Source organism: Calonectris borealis, chromosome Z (genome assembly GCF_964195595.1).
Source record: "Calonectris borealis chromosome Z, bCalBor7.hap1.2, whole genome shotgun sequence".
NCBI lineage: Eukaryota > Metazoa > Chordata > Aves > Procellariiformes > Procellariidae > Calonectris > Calonectris borealis.
In genome coordinates this window covers 35,986,894-36,004,661 of record NC_134352.1, presented here as the reverse complement: position 1 = coordinate 36,004,661, position 17,768 = coordinate 35,986,894, and the positions used below count along the sequence as shown (strand labels likewise).

Below are 17,768 nucleotides of genomic sequence, written 5' to 3'. Positions count from 1 at the left end.
TTTATGCAGGCAAAAATGTAATAGTACACAAAGGAAGAGCACAAAGCATTCTACGCTGAGTCCCATGCAAGAGAGTTAAGCAGAAAATATCAGCAACTGTGTATGTAACCTACATTAGATAGAATGCCTAGACTAGTAGCAAAAAGATCAATACAAGGGATCCAAGTTTAAATTGATTCATCCATGTAAAACACTCAAATAGTGCATACCAATGAGCTACCATTGTGCTTTCATTGTAGCCACGGAGGGATGTGGCACAGCTCCAAAACCCGCCCATGATTGCCCATAGAGAAATTTAATCTCTGCTAATCCTTATTGAAGTATCTATCCACGACTCCATTATTTTGGTTTTCTACTGAGAGAGGGGCTGAACTGCATTCAAAGACTATTTACTTCAAGGCAACACTCCATGAAACTCAGTTTCGTTCAAATCTACAATTTGCCAAAACTACTAACTGTGGAAAACAGTAATTAAAGAAAAGAAAATAAATTACATTTATGGCATAGAACTGTAATTCAACAAATCAAGTTAGTCCATCTATAAAATAAAGTTATGCTTAGGTTTTTTATATCTCTATCTAAAATTACATGAATCCAGAACTGGTGGCTTTAAGAGAAATAAATACGACTCTCACAATGTATTATCATTTTAGATTCACATTGCTTAAAAAAGTTAAAAATACATAGAAGTTGTATACTTCTATGACTCCACACCTAACTGAAATTCACGTCTATTTTTTTTTCCAAACTATGCATAGTTTTTTGCTTTTAACTTCTAAGGCTAGATTCTCCTTCCCCTTTTTGGGGAAAAAAAATATTGATTTATCTTCTGTAGCACATAGAAGCTAAAGTTCTGCTACCCTCATGAAAGAAGAAACAGCATCTAATTATTTTTCAAGAACTATTACTTTAACTAAAAGGAAAAAAATAGATTTTGGAAGAAGGCTTTTTTCCTTTTTTTAAAAGCTGGAGAGCTTGATTTTATGTGCGTTACAATACAAATAGTGAGCAGAATGGAGTTTTGAACCAAGTAGCATCAGTGTGACGGGTCACTTCTTAGCAAATTCGTTTATATGAAACAAGCAAAAGATTTATCATCCAAAATGAAGTAAGAAAAGAAGGAATTATTTCCTTCCATTATTTCCAATGCAAATAACTTAGTGTTAGAAGAAAAACAAAAAAACAAACGGACACAGAAGAAATCTCTGTTATTATGCTTGCTTAGATAGGTTACTACAGAAGAAACAGAAAAAGGGAAACATGCTAGAACTATCAGCCAGAAATTGGAAAACAAAAATAATTACATCCATTTTAGTCTATAAGCCCTCTTCTATTTTTAACTCCCTCACACCCTTCATATGTTACTTAATAAATATTTGGAGTGAGGTCCATTTATGTCATAGAGGGACAAAAGAGACTGGGGATCTATCTAGGCATAAAATCACCTAGGCAACTTCCCATCCCCTAAATTGCAACAAGCTTGTAAATTCTCAGAAGATTTAAAAAATTGGCTAAGTTAGAAGAGTTTCACACAAAGCTCACGACAGAAGCATAGATCCAGACAGCTTTATGCTTAGAGAGTATTTTAAAAAGCAAATTAAGCAAGACCACAATTAAATATTAAGTCCTGAGAATACGTGTACAAACCCGGCTTCATGTTCCCTTTATGTATGCACATACCAATAAAAACTCACCCTTCACCCACTGCTGTATGTCAGAATAACAGGCATTCAGCTTTTTTTTGTCCCTTATCCTGTCCCTTTTTCTCCCGTCTCCCATCTTCAGAAGAAAAGCAAAGCACTTCATACAAGAAGCCTTGAAACAGAGTTACACATGAGTTTTCAAGGTTATAATCCAATCACCAGGCTAATCAGTGTTCTCACTGACAAAAAGAGCACTGAGAAGTTTAAGCATATCTGAAGCACAGTTTAACATTTTGTATAAAAGATGGCATTACTATAATGGCTCTAGCCATTACTTGAGCACTTCTCCCAGCCAGCATCCCCTTAAGCCCAGAGGGATATAACAGGACATTTACTCTGTACTGAATCCTAAAAAGTTGTCCCCAGCTGAATTAACATCACGTGCAGAAATATCTGTATTTTTCATAACATTCTGCTATCTAAATAAGCTTGACCTGACTTGACCCAGTTAAACTTCTGACATCTAATGAGAACTTAAGGTAGCACAGCTGAGATCATAAAACAAGCATATGCAATTGTTGGAGGATAATCACACAGAAACTAAATCACTTCACAAGTCAGTTTTGGGCACATTTCTACATTTTTGGATGCAAAACTCATTCAGAAAATAATTCTGACAGAAGTACTGGTAGGCCCAAGAAAAACATTCACAGCACAGGCTTCCAAAAAATTTTACTTCTATACACTTATGTGCAGATGCATGTATTATTAGCAACTAATGTTATGATATTGATTTATCATTCTAAATACACTGTTCTACAATTAACACTAGAAATGTTCTTCATTCTTTCCCTTCCAAATAATACTACTTTGCTTATTTATGCTGTTATTAGAAGAAATAGAAATCACAAACAAAAAGTTAACTGAACTGCTAATGCACAACAGATGTACATCTGATTTTAAATCTAACATGGATATTTTGGGCTATTGGTTTATAAAAGTTTGACCAACTACCATCTGGATATGCAATATAACACACACATGCACGTGCACAGCATATTTCACACTATTTCCATTACATTGCTGCTTCTGCTAAACAAGGAGCTTAACCAACCAGCCCCCATGCTATGTCCCTAAAGTCATCAGTGAGAGACCTGAGTAAACCAAGGAAAGGCACACGGTCTATAGAAGAACTTCCGCGAACATCTCATTCTCCCCCAAATGCAAATGGCTTTGACTCATCCCTTTCTACCCTGGTAGCTCTCTTTATCACATACCAAAGAAAGATGTGCATCATTTGCATGCTACCTCTACATGACTATTAATTTTCACAGACTCCTCCCTGAATATCGCCACATACCATCAACCCCACAATGACTCTCACACCTGATGCTTTCTATTGTTTCCTCCCTATTTCCCAGCTCCCCTGTTTTTCTGGTATTGCATCTTGCAAATCATGGATGTTCCTATTTTTTTCCCTGTCACAATCCGTCATTAACTACCAAAAAGAATCTCCATTCCTGCAGGCCCAAGAAATCTTTTTAAAAAAGAAAAACAAAGAACAGTGCTTTTAAAATAAAATTACACGGGTTGCAACACGGAGAATATTTGCTTCTTTCAAAAATCCTTGTTCATTTGCTATAGAAGAAACAATTGGCACGTACAATGAGATATGAATCAAAGTCAGGGATACAAGACTTGGAGAAAATGCTAATTTCACTAACCTTAACAGTTGTAGCTGGAAGAGGCTCAGTGCTCTGTGTTTTCTTTTTAAAGAAGTTACCTTCAAATTGGGGGGTCAAAACTTTGCTAATTTAATTAATGCAAAAACTTTATTCATTAATGTACTTACCTAGTTTTTCTGATTTACCTCCTCACTTCTTATCTTGCAAAATAAGTTTGATAATTTTATACTTACTTATTGCAATGGGTAGAGATCTCAAGCGATTCACAACAGTCTCAATTTTTTTAAATAAAGCTACTCTGGAGATAGCATATTTCTCATTTCTAATTATGGCTTGAAAATATATTGCAAAGGAAGTATTTGTACTGAAACTAAGCACTTCAGGAGAACAGCAGGCTATTATAAGCAGGATTGAGAGTCACAAATCAAACCTGCCTCAGGATGGAGTGATTACATGATTATAGGATAGATCTTCGGAGAAAGGAATCATTACCACATGGTCTGAGGCATCTTGGCCCAACATCTTGCATACCATGCCGCAGTGTTTAATATTAAAGGAAACAGCGATCGTTATAGTTCAAATGTAGTCTCGGCCTAAATCAAAACCGATTTTCTAAACCTTTCAGCTTTACATTAACACTGCTGTTCCGATGTTTAAAAGACTTCTCCTTCTTACCAGTTAGCAAGATTTCTCAGATACACAAAACAAAAATCCAACCAAATGATGTTTCATCCAGAAAGGCAAAAATGAATAGCAACAGACGGCAGCATCAGAGCTCAAGAAGGAAAATAGAAACCAAGAGTTTTTAGTCCTTTATCTTGACATAGATCTTTGTTGGTTTATGGTTCTTAATGACACGAATCAAATATTTAAAGAGATACCATCCACAGTACTCCTTTTCTTCATGAAAAAATAAAAATGAACCATATTTAGTAGTTCTGTTTGTAATTAATTTGCTGTTCGGACAGGATAAAGCAATGTTTGTTAATAGTGCTTTGCTTGTACATATATGCTGGTTATTCCAGCTGGCCACAATCACTTTCTTGATTTTAATTTTCTCTGTCTTCTCTACTGTGCTTTCAGTTGTGCTTCATCAGATGTTCAAGGTAAGATTATAATGAAGAGATTTTAATGTAACAGAGAAATTAAGAAAAATAGCAGCTAAGCCTATGCTGGAGGAAGATGCGTCTGTGCCTAAGCATGCCAAAATAACCTCATGTAAACAACTTACTTTGTCCTGTTGGAGACCAGACTCCCTAGAAGCCTGGCTGCCTGTCTCTCTCCCACGTTCCACTGCCATGTAAATCCAGGAGGAACAGCCCGGCTCAGATTCAACACATACATTGACAGTATGGGTATTCTCCCAGGAGCATCACTGCATTTCATCAGTTCTACCTTATGCAGAGGTGGGAAGCCCAAATTTTAGTCCAACCCTTTATTTTCCCAGGGGTGCTTCTGTTTTTTCTGCAAAGAAACCCACTTTCATAACAGAGCAAAGATGCTTTCTGTTCAGGGCTGACATTTCCACTCATGCCCTACCTCACCCACCTATTTCTACTGATGACAAATTTTATATTGCTCATTTAAAGATGTTTAAAACACAAATAAGGCATAAGTTAAAGTCAACAGAGTAAAACTTGGTGAACCTGTGAACCCTCAGTAACGGAAACTCACAGAGTTCCCTCATTCACATATTTATTTCTGTCCCTCTCGGCAAAGTTTCATTTCTTTAACAAACTCACAATGCAACAGTGGCAGATTGTCTGCTAAGACATAAAAAGTTTAGCATTCTAAATAGGTAACTGAAAAAGCCTCAAAAAACCCCACCTGTGATTTCCCACGTCCTTCCGTCCTGAGTTAGCCCTAGTTTTTAAAAAGAGGGGATCTAAACACATATTTTACTGCTTGTATTTGTCCTCTCTTTCATTTAAGAATCCCAGGAAGCTGTGTGTATAGAAGGAGGGAGTGTGTACTTAATTTCATCCTGGCAGCCTTTAAGGATAATCCTATTTAATTTTATAATCCTCCTTCTGCAGTGTCAAACTTTAGCCTGTATGTATCAAATGGACCATGAATATTGCTAACAATCTTTCCCCCCCCCCCCTTTTATGAAAAATTGTTGGTGATCTCTGTTTTCTAATGCTTACCCTCAGTACCAAAGAAGCTGCAATTGTCTCCAATTTCTTTTCGAAAAGCATCTGGTGTGGAAATTACTCAATACCTATGTGTAACTGCAACATCACTGAAATGGGAAGGCAGGGGCACTATTTTTGGTGGACAAGAGGCTTGGTATTTAACCCATTTCAGGCTTGTATGTTGGTACTGTATGGTCCAGGATGTGTAATGGGGTGGTCACACTCCAGCTTGATCGAAGCAAGAAGTCTATTAAGAAGTTTCAGAGCCTTACACCAGGAGCTCACAACCTGTAATAGCACAGCTTCCCAGGGCAATTTATGAAGCCCATGAGTTGCTCCTAACCACGTGCTCCAAGAGCCCCACAAACGCAGGGATGCTCACAAAAGCGCTGCACAGCAAATGGCAGGTTCACTACTCACACCCAATGCAAACAATCTCTGCATTCCCAATCAGTCTGACCCTATGCCAGGAAAGGAGTTGCAGCAGGTTAAGTATTGCACTGCCACTGAAAGAAGCTGTACAGCCAAAAGGCAGAAGTTCAGTACAGCTCTCCAAAACTGTCCAGGCTGTCCAAAAATTCAAGTACACTTGCCATGTCAGACACTATTCTCACTGCAGGAATCACTAGGAAGTGTAACTAAGAACTATATTCATTGGGAGTTTTCCCATATAAAAATGTTGAAGTGTGGTTAAAATCCTTCTCCAGGAAAAAAGATGTTAAAACAAAAGTGACTGCAGAATTTTAGGAATACAGAAAATATTTTTTTATTTTATTACTATTGTTCTATTACAATTTCATTCTGCTTGTTCTGAGACGATCTGTAAAGTCAGACTATCCTCAATGGATAGATACAAAATAAAAAATTCCAGTTTTGTAGATGCTTTATTATGTGTCCTGAATTTAAGGGTCATGTGAATTTAGAATATCCTAAAAAATCTAAAATATTTTGAATCCATCATTTGTCATTCCTTTACTATTAGTTAATAGCACTAATCTTCAAAACACAGTTTGTGTCAGAAATAAAAACCCCACACATTTATTGTAAAGGTGCTTCAGTTTTTTTTCAAATCTTACTGAAGTACCATACAGGCATCCCATTAGCCAAAGAAGGCAAACTGTTTTTTTCACATCCTGATTTATTTCAGTTTTATTGTAAAAGTAGGACATTACCATCGGAAGTATTTGTTAAAATGTTGTTGTCCAATGATATCTGGCACATCTCTGCAGGACACAGAACTACTGACATGAATTCTTTTGCTGATGCTGGCAGCATTGCTTTGGATAGTGCTCTTTAAATGTATGTATAACAGCTGGAGTAAATCTGTGACTACTTGTCTATAAACTATTGACAAGATTTTAAAACACCTGCTTGTTAACGGCAATGAGGCCTAATAAAAGCACCATACACTTCTCTACAGAGAGCTCTTCCCTGGATTGGATTGGAGGTGTGTTAAGACTCGTTCCCCCTCAAGTCACTGGGAAAATAGACGTTAAATTTCATTTGATGTTGACTCGTCAGGGATTTAGAGAACTATAAATATGCTATTGACCATTTCACAGTCTTAAGATCCAGTGAAAATACAGAACCAGACAGACAAATTTCAAAGCTTTTCTCCAGTAAATGGCAATGCTGTCTGTTTAGGCAGGTCTCCACCCATGTTCTGCTAGACAACCTGCTAAGTGCTGCGATGAACAGCGTAGCTGTATGGAGCTGCACTCTCCTGCCCATCCTCTGTGTCTACATTTGCTCCTGTTTGCACTTCCTAACAGTCTAAACATATCCCATTGCTTTAGGTATAAGACGACATTCAAATCCTTTCTCTACTTAGCTGTTCTCTATTTATTGCAGACTGCTTCGGTTAAAAAGAAAAAACATTGGGAAAACCCCTGCCTGCCACCACGTAGCCATAGAGTACTACCTAAGCAATTCAGTGCTGAGAAAAAATGACATTAAATGCCTCTCTTTCTGAAATGAAAGGAGTAGGGGATAAAGCACACATTTGCTGTGTTTACAGCTCTCTCTGGGGAATGCAGTGAGACTACTTCAACTTCCATGCTAGCAGCAGAACAGATCCGTGGTAAAGAACCAGTAGCCAGATTTGTTAATTCTAAGTCCACTGTAAGTTTCTCCTACAGCATGCTCCGAAAGAACTACTAGTTGTAAGTGATGTGTATTACCAGTCACAAATAAAACTGTTCAACACCATTTGACATGCTTTTTTTTCTTATTTCAAATATTATGGCAAAACACAAGCAAGCAGTAGAAACGACCATTTAAATAATTAATGATCCAGCTTGGAAATTCATCACTTTCAGAGCAGCAGTCTCACTGGCATCAGCAGAACTGCTTACATTCTGGTATTTGGCTAATGATGAACAAGTAGGCAGTCAGCATACAGATGGAGAATTCTTGGAAACCTCTCCTTATTAATCTTCCCACAGCACCAGTGCAGAATCCCAAAACGTACTCGGAGCAAATCCCATTGAGCTACAAAAGGATGTAAGAATCCACAAGTGTTTTAACAAGTAGTTGGATAGGGCTGTCACCATCGATCATGTGAGCTCTGAGATGACACCAACGTCACGGTGGTGAAGTTTCTAGACGGTCCATGCGTATCTCTAGTCCTTAGTTTGATTACAAAATATCCACTGAGTTATGCTTCCTTCATTTGTCAAGATAGGTTGCCAAACAAATGCTGGCATTCAGAATTTGGTTAGTAATTATCTGGCAGTACAGGTCTCATTTTTCACTTGTATATTCACATGATTAACATGGTATGTTATGAACCCCATTATTATCATCCCTCCATAGTGGCTTTTGATGAACAGCTCAAGAAAAAACACATTACTGAAGCTCTCAAGAACTGTGAAATAACAAATATGGGGAAGCTTTAATGTTGTGCTGTACATTACATGCTTTACCCAACTGCAACCAGTGAACTATTCAAAAAGCACCTAAATCCCACTTCAAGGGGATAAGATGCCCAAAATCTGCAACAATATTCTTCTGTCTTTCTGCCTATAGGAGGAGCAGTTAAGACTTCTACATAGACATTTTTTCAATTTCCTGAATGTCACTGGCACGTCAGGTCTCTCCATGCCTTGAGAAGCTGGAACCAACACCAACATCCTAACTTGGGTGGCACAACAATTTCATGCAAGGCTTTTTTTCATTTCATTGAAGATCCGGTGTCTCTTCACAAAACTAGCCCTACAGCATCAGCCACACATCCTGTACTACCATGTATGACCCTCCCCTGCACGTGATGGCCAAACCTCTTCTATTGGCCTTTAACACTTCTTCACCCTTCCTCCTGTGTGGCAAAATCACTATTGTCTGTCAGACTACAGTTACTTTCCTCGGTGCATAAAGAGATTCATTAAAAGGCTACTATCTAAAGACCAGAATGGTGGAAGTTTTGTTGTTAAGCAGAGATGCTGTATTTCACACTGAAAAGAAAAACTGCTGAGTGGAATCTAAGCTGCCTATTAAGGGACTTACAGCCCACTTGTTTGGCTTTCCGAAGTGTATGCAGCCTAGTCTGCAAGGCTTTGAAATAAGAGTATATCGAAGACATTCATACCACATTTTCTCTGAAATTTCCTTATATTTAAAATGAAAAAATCAAATTATAATTGAGGTAAGTACAATAAAATATTTGTAGGTTCAAGTTTCAATGGATTTTTACATCATAAAAGAGAAAATGTAGTTTGAAATATTGCTTGGCTCTTTCTGCAGGGCAAGGCCTAGAGGAAACAGGGTGGAATATGCAATGTATGTATGATGTTTTTTCAAGACTCTTGGAAACAGAGCAACTTACATATGTAATAGAGCCCAGGCAATGACTGAATAAAGAATGACAAATAACTTAAGATTTGTTATGACAACTTTGACATAATAGCACTGTGCAATTTTTTTTAACTATGCGCCTGACGCAGCAACACTCTCAGGAAGAAAAGCTGCTTAACTATTTCACTGCAAACAAGACTATGCAGTTGAGGATCACGACACCATCAGTCAACATCAGTAAGTTTCCAATTTTATTTGAGATACATAGAATAGTTTATATTTCAGCTGCAGCTTTCTTATGGGGAACATAATCTGGGCACATGCATGCTTAGACAGCCGGTAAACTGGGAGTAAGCTGGTACTTCTAGGAAAAGTCTGACTGACTGAATCAAAAATTACTAAGGGGGCTCCTAGGGAACTGTGGTCTATTTAAACAGTGAATTTCAATTTATAAATCAAGTCAAAGGAATTACAGATATGCAATGATGTAGATCACTTTTGAGCAGACATTTGTGATAATTATCTCTACCAATTTCTTTGCAAGATTTTCTGTAACCTAATTTTACCCATATGCAATGTAAAAGGAAGTAAAACTCTAACAAGGAGTACAGAAGTCAAATGCTTTTCCAGAACATAAAAATTCTTTACCTGATTGCTTTCAAACCACCTTCAGTTGACTTTCAATATTTTTCTCCACAATTAATTCTGCTACCATGCTTTGGAAAATCTGACAAAATGTCAATAATCAGATGCCAACCACTTAAGAGTTGTGTGAAACTTGGCGGTTTCACTTTGCAGGAATGCAAGCAAATATTTTATTTGGGGTCAATCCACCTATGTTCCCTCTCCACCACTTTCAGTTTGAGTTTTGACTTTTGAATAAGCCCAATCAGGCAAATGAATAAGCAGTCAAAATTTCCACATTTTACCTGGTTTCACTTCATGACCATGCAAATAAAAAACAGGCAGGCATATCTTCATAAATCAACAATGGAACAAGTTAGACGTTCAAATTCAGAAAGAAATACAAGAAAACATCTATCATGTGACAGTGGTGATTTACACCTATCTAGCCACCCCAAAAACCCAGGGTCATGATGATGTTAACTTTCCCTAGCGCCATTACTATTTGTATTCTATATTCTGTAAAGTGCTGCAGGCGTGTGCATTTATGATGCTATATAAAGGCCCAAAATGAGAATAATAGTAGTAATAATTGTTTTTGTTTTAAATCCTGCCAGCATTTTACATCATCCCAGCTGCTTTCTACTCTTTCCATCCACCCCCAAGTATCTTGGGATTGTAGCTCACTGGATCACCATGGCTGTTGTCAATGTGCCCAATTCTGGTCTTTATCTGGTAAAAATCACGACAGAAATTATAGCAGGTGAAATTTGTTTCGAATAAGGGAGGTATGCCACGGAAGTAATAACTATTCAAAAGGTCTGACTGTATTAACATTTCTGCTGAGAAGACACTCATTGTGTACTTCTATGGAAGAACTGAAAGGAAAGAAGGGTATGGAGTCCCAAATCCAAGTAACTACAGGTACCACATGTGGGAAGTGGTGAGGTAGAGAAAAAAGGCCAAAGGGATGAGAGGAATGAAAGAAAAGGAATAATGAAGATGAGAAATCAGACATAAAATATTGGTAGAAGTAGGAAAGACAGAACAGTCTGAAAACTGGGATGCAGAAGATACGGAAGACAACACAGATGAGAAAGATAACTTTAGAATATAGGATGGGAATGAAGAACAAATGCATTACAGATGGACTGGAGGAGAGATGATGATAGAGGGAAAAGGAAGGAAAGTGAGCATGGAGGTAACTAATTACAGGCACACCCTGAAGACCACGATAAAATTAGGGACGGAGATGAGAAAAGTTGAAGAAAGAATGGCCTAATAAATAATAAAAAGCAGATCCAGAAAAGAAAGGTATGGGAGTGAGAGACAAAAGTGTATCTGGAAATGGGACAAAGAGCATCAAAACTTTACAGGAGAAAGGCAGAAGTAGGATTTGAGAAAAATTATGAGTGGGATAATAAAAGTATAAATGACAAAATGGTTAAAAATAAGGAGAAGTACAGAGGTATGACCCAAGAGAATATGAAAGAAAGAAGACCTCAGGAAAGGGGTGGGAGTGAAAAACAGCAGATGAAGCTGACACTTGCGTGGAGACCTTGGTGCTACCCCCGCATGCAAGGTCATCTTACCAATCCGCCACAGGTACTGAAGGAGGCGAGGGAGCCCGGGTAGCGGAGGACAGCACCACTGTAGTAACAAGCTCTCTCAGGTTGCGACTGTGCAGCACCGGGTGGGCTTTTGCCCTCACGCCCGAGGCGCTCCTCCACGGCAAAGCCAGGAGCCAGGAAGCGGCTGTCCCTCTTGAGCAGCAGGTAGAGCTCCCGAGCAAAAGCGGGAATCCTCAGCAGTACCTCATCTCCGTCCTCTGCTGGAGGTGGTGGCGGGGGGGATAGTGGTGGCAACTGAGAGGCAGCACCAGACCCCTGGGGCAGGGGAGACCAGTGGTAAAACTCCTGAGACTCATACTCATCCTCAGTGTCCTCTTCCTCTGCCGCCTCCCCCACAGCCTGCGCCTGCCCCTCCACCGAGGAGGAGACTGAACGCACCTCCCGGGAATTGCCAGCCACAGAGCTAGGTGTGATGGGGGCACTGAGGGTGCTGCTCCGGTTCCCACAGCTGGGGTCTGCACTGCAGCCCCCACCACCACCGCTGCCACCCGCCGGCTCCTGCTGGCCCCTGCTCCACAGCGCAGGGAAGACGATCTCCCACTCCTCGGTTTCTTCTGAAGCATGGAGACCTGCGGGAAGGCCAGCACATGCTTTAATTGAGTGCAGCACCCAGCAGCACACTGCCCCTGCCAGAAACCTACCCTATGCCCCCCTCCAACATGCTCATTCTGGCTCCCAGCCCACCAAGCATGCCACCCAAAATAGAGCGGGCTCCATTTGGTCCTTTCATCCTTTCCTTACACACGGCAGACAGGCCAGGCACTAGATGTCTGTGTGCCTGCTCAGGGGTCTGGGACACACCATGGTCCTGGTAAACACTGAGAGAGAGCTGGAGCTCAAGCTGGGCAGAAGCTGTGTTTGTACCAGTAGCTGGGGATATTCTTCTTCATGACCACCACCTCCGCGCAAGGAGAGTTGCACAAACCTTTCATCATTTAGACAAAGTGGCAACTTTTTCATACAGCTAGAAAAAAATTGTTATTTTGGCAGGGAAAACCTGAACAAAAAAATTTGAAAATTTCAACCTTGTTCTCAGGATGTTTTGCAAGACCCACTATGATTCAAAAGTGCTGCCAAACGCAAACACCCCGCATGGCTGCACGTTTGCGAGTGCACGTACAAGTGGCAGATGCATGCACATGCTGTATCATCATTATAACCAACTGAATTATAACCACTAATTAGCGCTGTCTGCATATTACACACACCGTATCACAGTTTAACCAAAATTCCCAGCATACCAGCATTATGCTTATAAATGTATGAGTACATACAATCTCCACCAGCCTGAGACAGAAAGTGGAGGTCTTCCTTCTGTAAATAAAGTTTTATTTACACATTCATCCTACGCACGCTAGGAATAGCACTGCTGAGATGACAGGGCTGCCTATGAAAATTAGTATCACATACAGACGAGCGCACTGCAATGCACCCTCACATGGGAGGCACGCGTTACCTGATCACCCATCAGCTACAGGGGACGGGCACAGCTGTTAAGGCGCTTAACAATGGGCAGGTACCGGCTGCCGGCAGCCGGCGGGGCACGGAGCCCGCCCCGAGGCTCGGCCCCGTCCCGCGGAAGGCGCGCACTTACCTGCGGCGAGCCCGCTTGACAGCACGCACAGCTGGTAGAAAACGCAGCAGACGCGGCTCAGGCGCATCCTCCCGCCCATCCCCATCGGCTCCGCGCTCGCGGGACGCCGGCCGGCAGGACAGGGAGGGCCGCGCCGAGCCGGGCCGGGCCGGGCCGCGCCGGGCCGGGCCAGGCGGGGAGCGCCGCGGCGCGCAGCCACCTGGGCGCCTGCGAAGAAACTGCAGGCGAGCGCGAAGCGCGGGTCCCGGCGGGCAGCACCGGCAGCGCTGGACGTGCAGCGCACGGCGGGGCGGCGGGGGTGCGTGTGTGTGGGCGCAGGCAGGCAGGAGCGCGGCCCGTGCGCGCACACAGCGCCCGGCGGCGGGCGGGCAGCTGCGCCCCGGCGGCGGCGACCGCGCTGCCCCCGCCCGCCGCTCGCCCCCACGGGGCGGGACGCGCCGGGCCCCGTCCCGTCCGGCCCCGCCCCGGCCCCGCCCGGGCGGGCACCCGGCGCGGCCCCCCTTCCTCCCCCCCGCCCCCCAATCCCGCCGCCGCGCTGCGGGCCGGCGCCCGGGCGGCTCCGCGGGCAGGCGAGTCCTCGCTGCGCCCCGCGGGCACCTTGCGCGGGCGCGGCCCCCGGGAGAGCGCGCTTCGAACTCCGCCCGCCCCCACGGCCCGTGCAGGGGCACACGCCGGGTGCGTCCCGGCAGCAGGAAGGGCTCCTCTCATCTCCGTCGCCAACGGCGCGTTCTGCACAGCCTTTGCCTCAAATTCAGGGAGCCGCAGAGATTGAGCGTTTCTGCCTGGTTTTGTGTAATTTGATTCTAAACTCCTTTTGCCCCCACTACTCAGCTCTCCGTGCAAACCCATCACTTTCCACCCCAGCCTTTGTCAGCAGAGGAATGATTAAATGAGGAGTCGAGCAAAAGCTTTAAATGCATATCTACCATCAGCATAAACTGCAGAAGCAACAGGTAAACACCTCCCTCTAAAAGCCTGATTTCTTATCGTAACTTCTGCTGCTTTACCTACTGTTGGCGGTGTCAAAGGTGACTACTGTGCCTCAGGGGAAAGCGCAGCAATCTAGTGTGGAGAGGAAAGCCAGCTGTGCCGTTAAGGGTAAGCTACGAAGTTCCAAGGAGTCTTTCTAAAAGTTAGTTGTATAAAATGAGAAGCAAAACAAACAAACAAAAGTCACGTTAGGGATCCACATAAAAAACACGTTTAGACTCCACAGAAGCCAAATGCAGCTGGGGTGTGCTCTCTGCTGTGTTCAATAGCTGCTTGAAACCTAAGCTGAATGGGTATGTATTCTCAACTACCTCCAAACAGTATTTTTGATTAGTCGTTTGGTTTTATAGGAAAAAAGTTGCCATACAGTGGTCCTTTTTTTTTTGGCGTCTGAGCTAACTTACACTAAGCAAAATCAGAGGGACTTAGTAAAAACAAGATGACAGATTTACATCTAACAGTTTAGGAAGAGGGGAGTTTTCCAGAGGCTGCAAACTACTATTTGCCTGATAATTAGGTTACCTTAAAAATCCATTGAAAGTGAAGCTTTGTTTCCCAAGTAAGTAACAACATACGTACTAATTTACAGTAGAATTAGTTAATAGGCCCAATACTGCTGCTTTTCCACAGCCAAAACTCTCCTTACAACTGATTAGGAAATGCTGTAAGATGTGGTTTATAAGCTCCTGTGCAAATACTAGATACAATTTCTGATTGTATTTTTTAAAAACAAATCAGAATATATAGACAAGATGCAAAAATACACAGAGAAAATCTTTAGTTACACTGCATACGGTTACATCCCAAAAGATATAAATGGACAACCAGCAGGAATAAATAAAAAAGACATGGCATGTGCATTTGCTCATTTTAAAACTGTGAATTGCTGTAACTGTTTTCAATCTGCTGAAGTTAAGTTAGTCCCTTTGGACCAAATGCTGCTTCTCTTATTCACATGTATAGTCTTTCTAAAAAGACAAAAGAACTGCTTTCGTCAGTAAGGTAAGCAGAATTTGGCCTTTTCAACGCAAGCTGCAGGGGGTAAAGAGACTGTAAGAAGCCAATTGAGAAAGACTTTAATATGTTTGACTTTATCACCAGCCAAAAAAAGAGGAACATTTCAAATAAGTCTCCACATATGAATACAAGGCACGCTAAAGTCAACGTGGAGCTGCAACAAATTTCTTTAGCTCATTTTATGTTTTCTTTTTATTGTTTCAATAGTTAAAGTAAAAATATAGGGGGAAGTTCTCTATGTTTAACTTTGGGGAAAGTGCACTATAAAATAGAGCCCCTACTGGTGTTCATTAGTTTTAACAAAGAGTCTGGTCATAGGTTAATACTGGTAGACGGTATTGTAGCCCACCACATGCTAACTGTCGTCACTGTGAAACCAGTGCAGAGAAGTCTATGTCTAAAAGAATAAGAATTAAAAGAACAAAACAATGCTTTCATGCTGCAATTATTTTGCAGAGAGAATAATATTGTATCCACATGTACTGTACAAAAGACTTTATTTTCTTAATCACAAAGCCACCAAAACTCTTTGCAAAATAGTTTTTATTTTACATAACATATTGCACGGTGGCTAGTATTAACTATGCCTTTGTAAAATTGGAAGAAATAGTATCTTCAAACTCAATATAGAGCAAAATGAAAAGAAACATTTAGTTTGCTGCAGTAGATTCTTAAAACCGTGCTTTCTATCTGAAAGGTCTAAGTCTTTTGGCATTCTAAGGGACTCGTGCGGAATCACAGATGTATTAAGTAAAGAATGTGTTGATTTGTAAAGTGTAACAATGATCCAGACCATCTCACTGACATGAGAAAAAAATTACAGAAAATGAGGTAAAGAATGTGTCCTCATCAGTCCTTCCTGATTGAGATAAATCAGCCTAATTTTGTTGAAATCAATAGAGATTTGGCAATTTCCTCTCTTTTAGTCCTCCCTGATGTTAAATTTACGGAATTGTGCCATCAGTCCCTTAGGGGCTGGCGGGGCAAGGGCTCTCTCAGGCTCTACCACAGGCTGACTTCTCATTTCTTCAGTGTGCCAAGATCGTTCATGATAGTGCCCCAATCACTGGTGACATACCATAGACATCTCAAGCCATATTTTGAAGACATGGATATTGTTCAACCTCCACACCCTTCATCACTATGGTTTTATTTAAATCTGTGCTGCAGTTACTGTCTTACCTTATGTGAGCAAGGGCAGAATTTTCCCCCCATCTCATAGTGAATCTGTTTCACTGATCAATTCTGGGGATTAAGATAAGTACGGGCAAATCATACTGTTGAATTCAAAATGTCAGCTTCCAGCAATACAGATACCACCATCAGTCAGGGACTTCCCTTGGTTTATTTTTTCTCTTTACTTAATCATCTAACTGTAAAAGCTATCAAGTTGATACATACAAAAGTGATTTAAAATTATCTCAGCTTTACAATATATACAAGATTGCCTCAAATAATTGTTACCAAAAAAACCCAAACCTTTAATCTTCTTCACAGGGAAATAGTTGTTAATTATTTGTGCATATGCTTTATATATATCTGATTGATGATATAATTGATTTTTTTTAAAATCTTTGAGTACATTTGTTTCAAATTTTTACAACTTAACAAAATATGCTAGATGAATGGAAAAAAACTATTCTGTTTTGAACGGTGCCTACTACCTTAAGGCCACATACCTTATCGTATGACCGTTGAGATTAGAAACAGAAACTCACATCTTCCTGTTTCTAGGGTGCTTTGCAAATGTTATCTCAGTATAAATAAACTTGTTTAAAAACAGATTGAACTAAATTATTTTTTTTACCTGCAAGATACATGTGAACCGATGCAAATTTTCTCCACTTAAGCATGAATGAAATGAGGTTTTTTCCATTTTAGAAAACGTTGTGTTCCCCGTCCCTTGAACTGAAGAGTGAATTTCCACTGCCTGTTAGCTCGCGGACTCTGAATGTTTAGTCTGTAATTCTATACTGTTATTTACATGCTCAAAATGAAGGGTTTATTTAAAATGTATGTTTTTAAGACCACTTCAAACAACTTCTCTTTAGCAGATCTTGCTTCAGAGCAAATCTCACAGTTACATCTAAATTCAGTAGTACAATCAGATGACCTGTGGAGTAAGATGTGTGTCAAACTATTGTGAGCTTGATACCTCTACTGGTTTAAAGTCCAAAAACTTTAAAAGTGCAAAGCTAAGCTCATAGCAGCTCAATGCTATTATGCTACGCCACCAATTCTTACGATCCTATTGTGTTTAGGTAATTTAGTGAAATTTACTCCCAAGTCACAGTTACCCTGTGAGTTACTTCACAAAGTCATATTGTGAAATTGTTCGAGATCTTTGTGGATGGTACATATAGGTAAAAATACACTTTCAACACCCTATTTATGTAGAATGTTTGGCAGAGTCACCATTTAACCAGAATAGACTTTCACAACTCTTTCGTTATATCTTTTTCATTTGGTGACTTTTTTCCTCAGAAAAATTGATGCTTGGCAATTGTTGAAAATTTGACAGAAAGCTCACTCTACAATGGATGGTACCAGAGTGCTCTACTCAAGTTGAAGCCACTTAAAAGACAGCCAGGCCCTCTCTGTGAAGCTGAGTCCCACACAACTTGTCAAGTTAAAGTTTCCCACAAAGAGGAGCTTCC

The 17,768-nt window shown here is 40.9% G+C and overlaps 1 protein-coding gene across 1 annotated transcript in view; it reads right to left on the bottom strand.

The window, feature by feature from the left end:
* Window positions 1-13,171, bottom strand: part of ADAMTS19 (ADAM metallopeptidase with thrombospondin type 1 motif 19) — a 153,267-nt gene extending 140,096 nt beyond the window's left edge. The window contains exons 1-2 of the mRNA XM_075137023.1: window positions 13,105-13,171; window positions 11,472-12,079 (exon numbers count right to left, since the gene is read on the bottom strand). Coding sequence (XP_074993124.1) covers window positions 11,472-12,079; window positions 13,105-13,171 — 675 coding nt within the window. The remainder of the gene's footprint in view (window positions 1-11,471; window positions 12,080-13,104) is intronic.
* Between the last annotated feature and the right edge of the window lie 4,597 nt (window positions 13,172-17,768).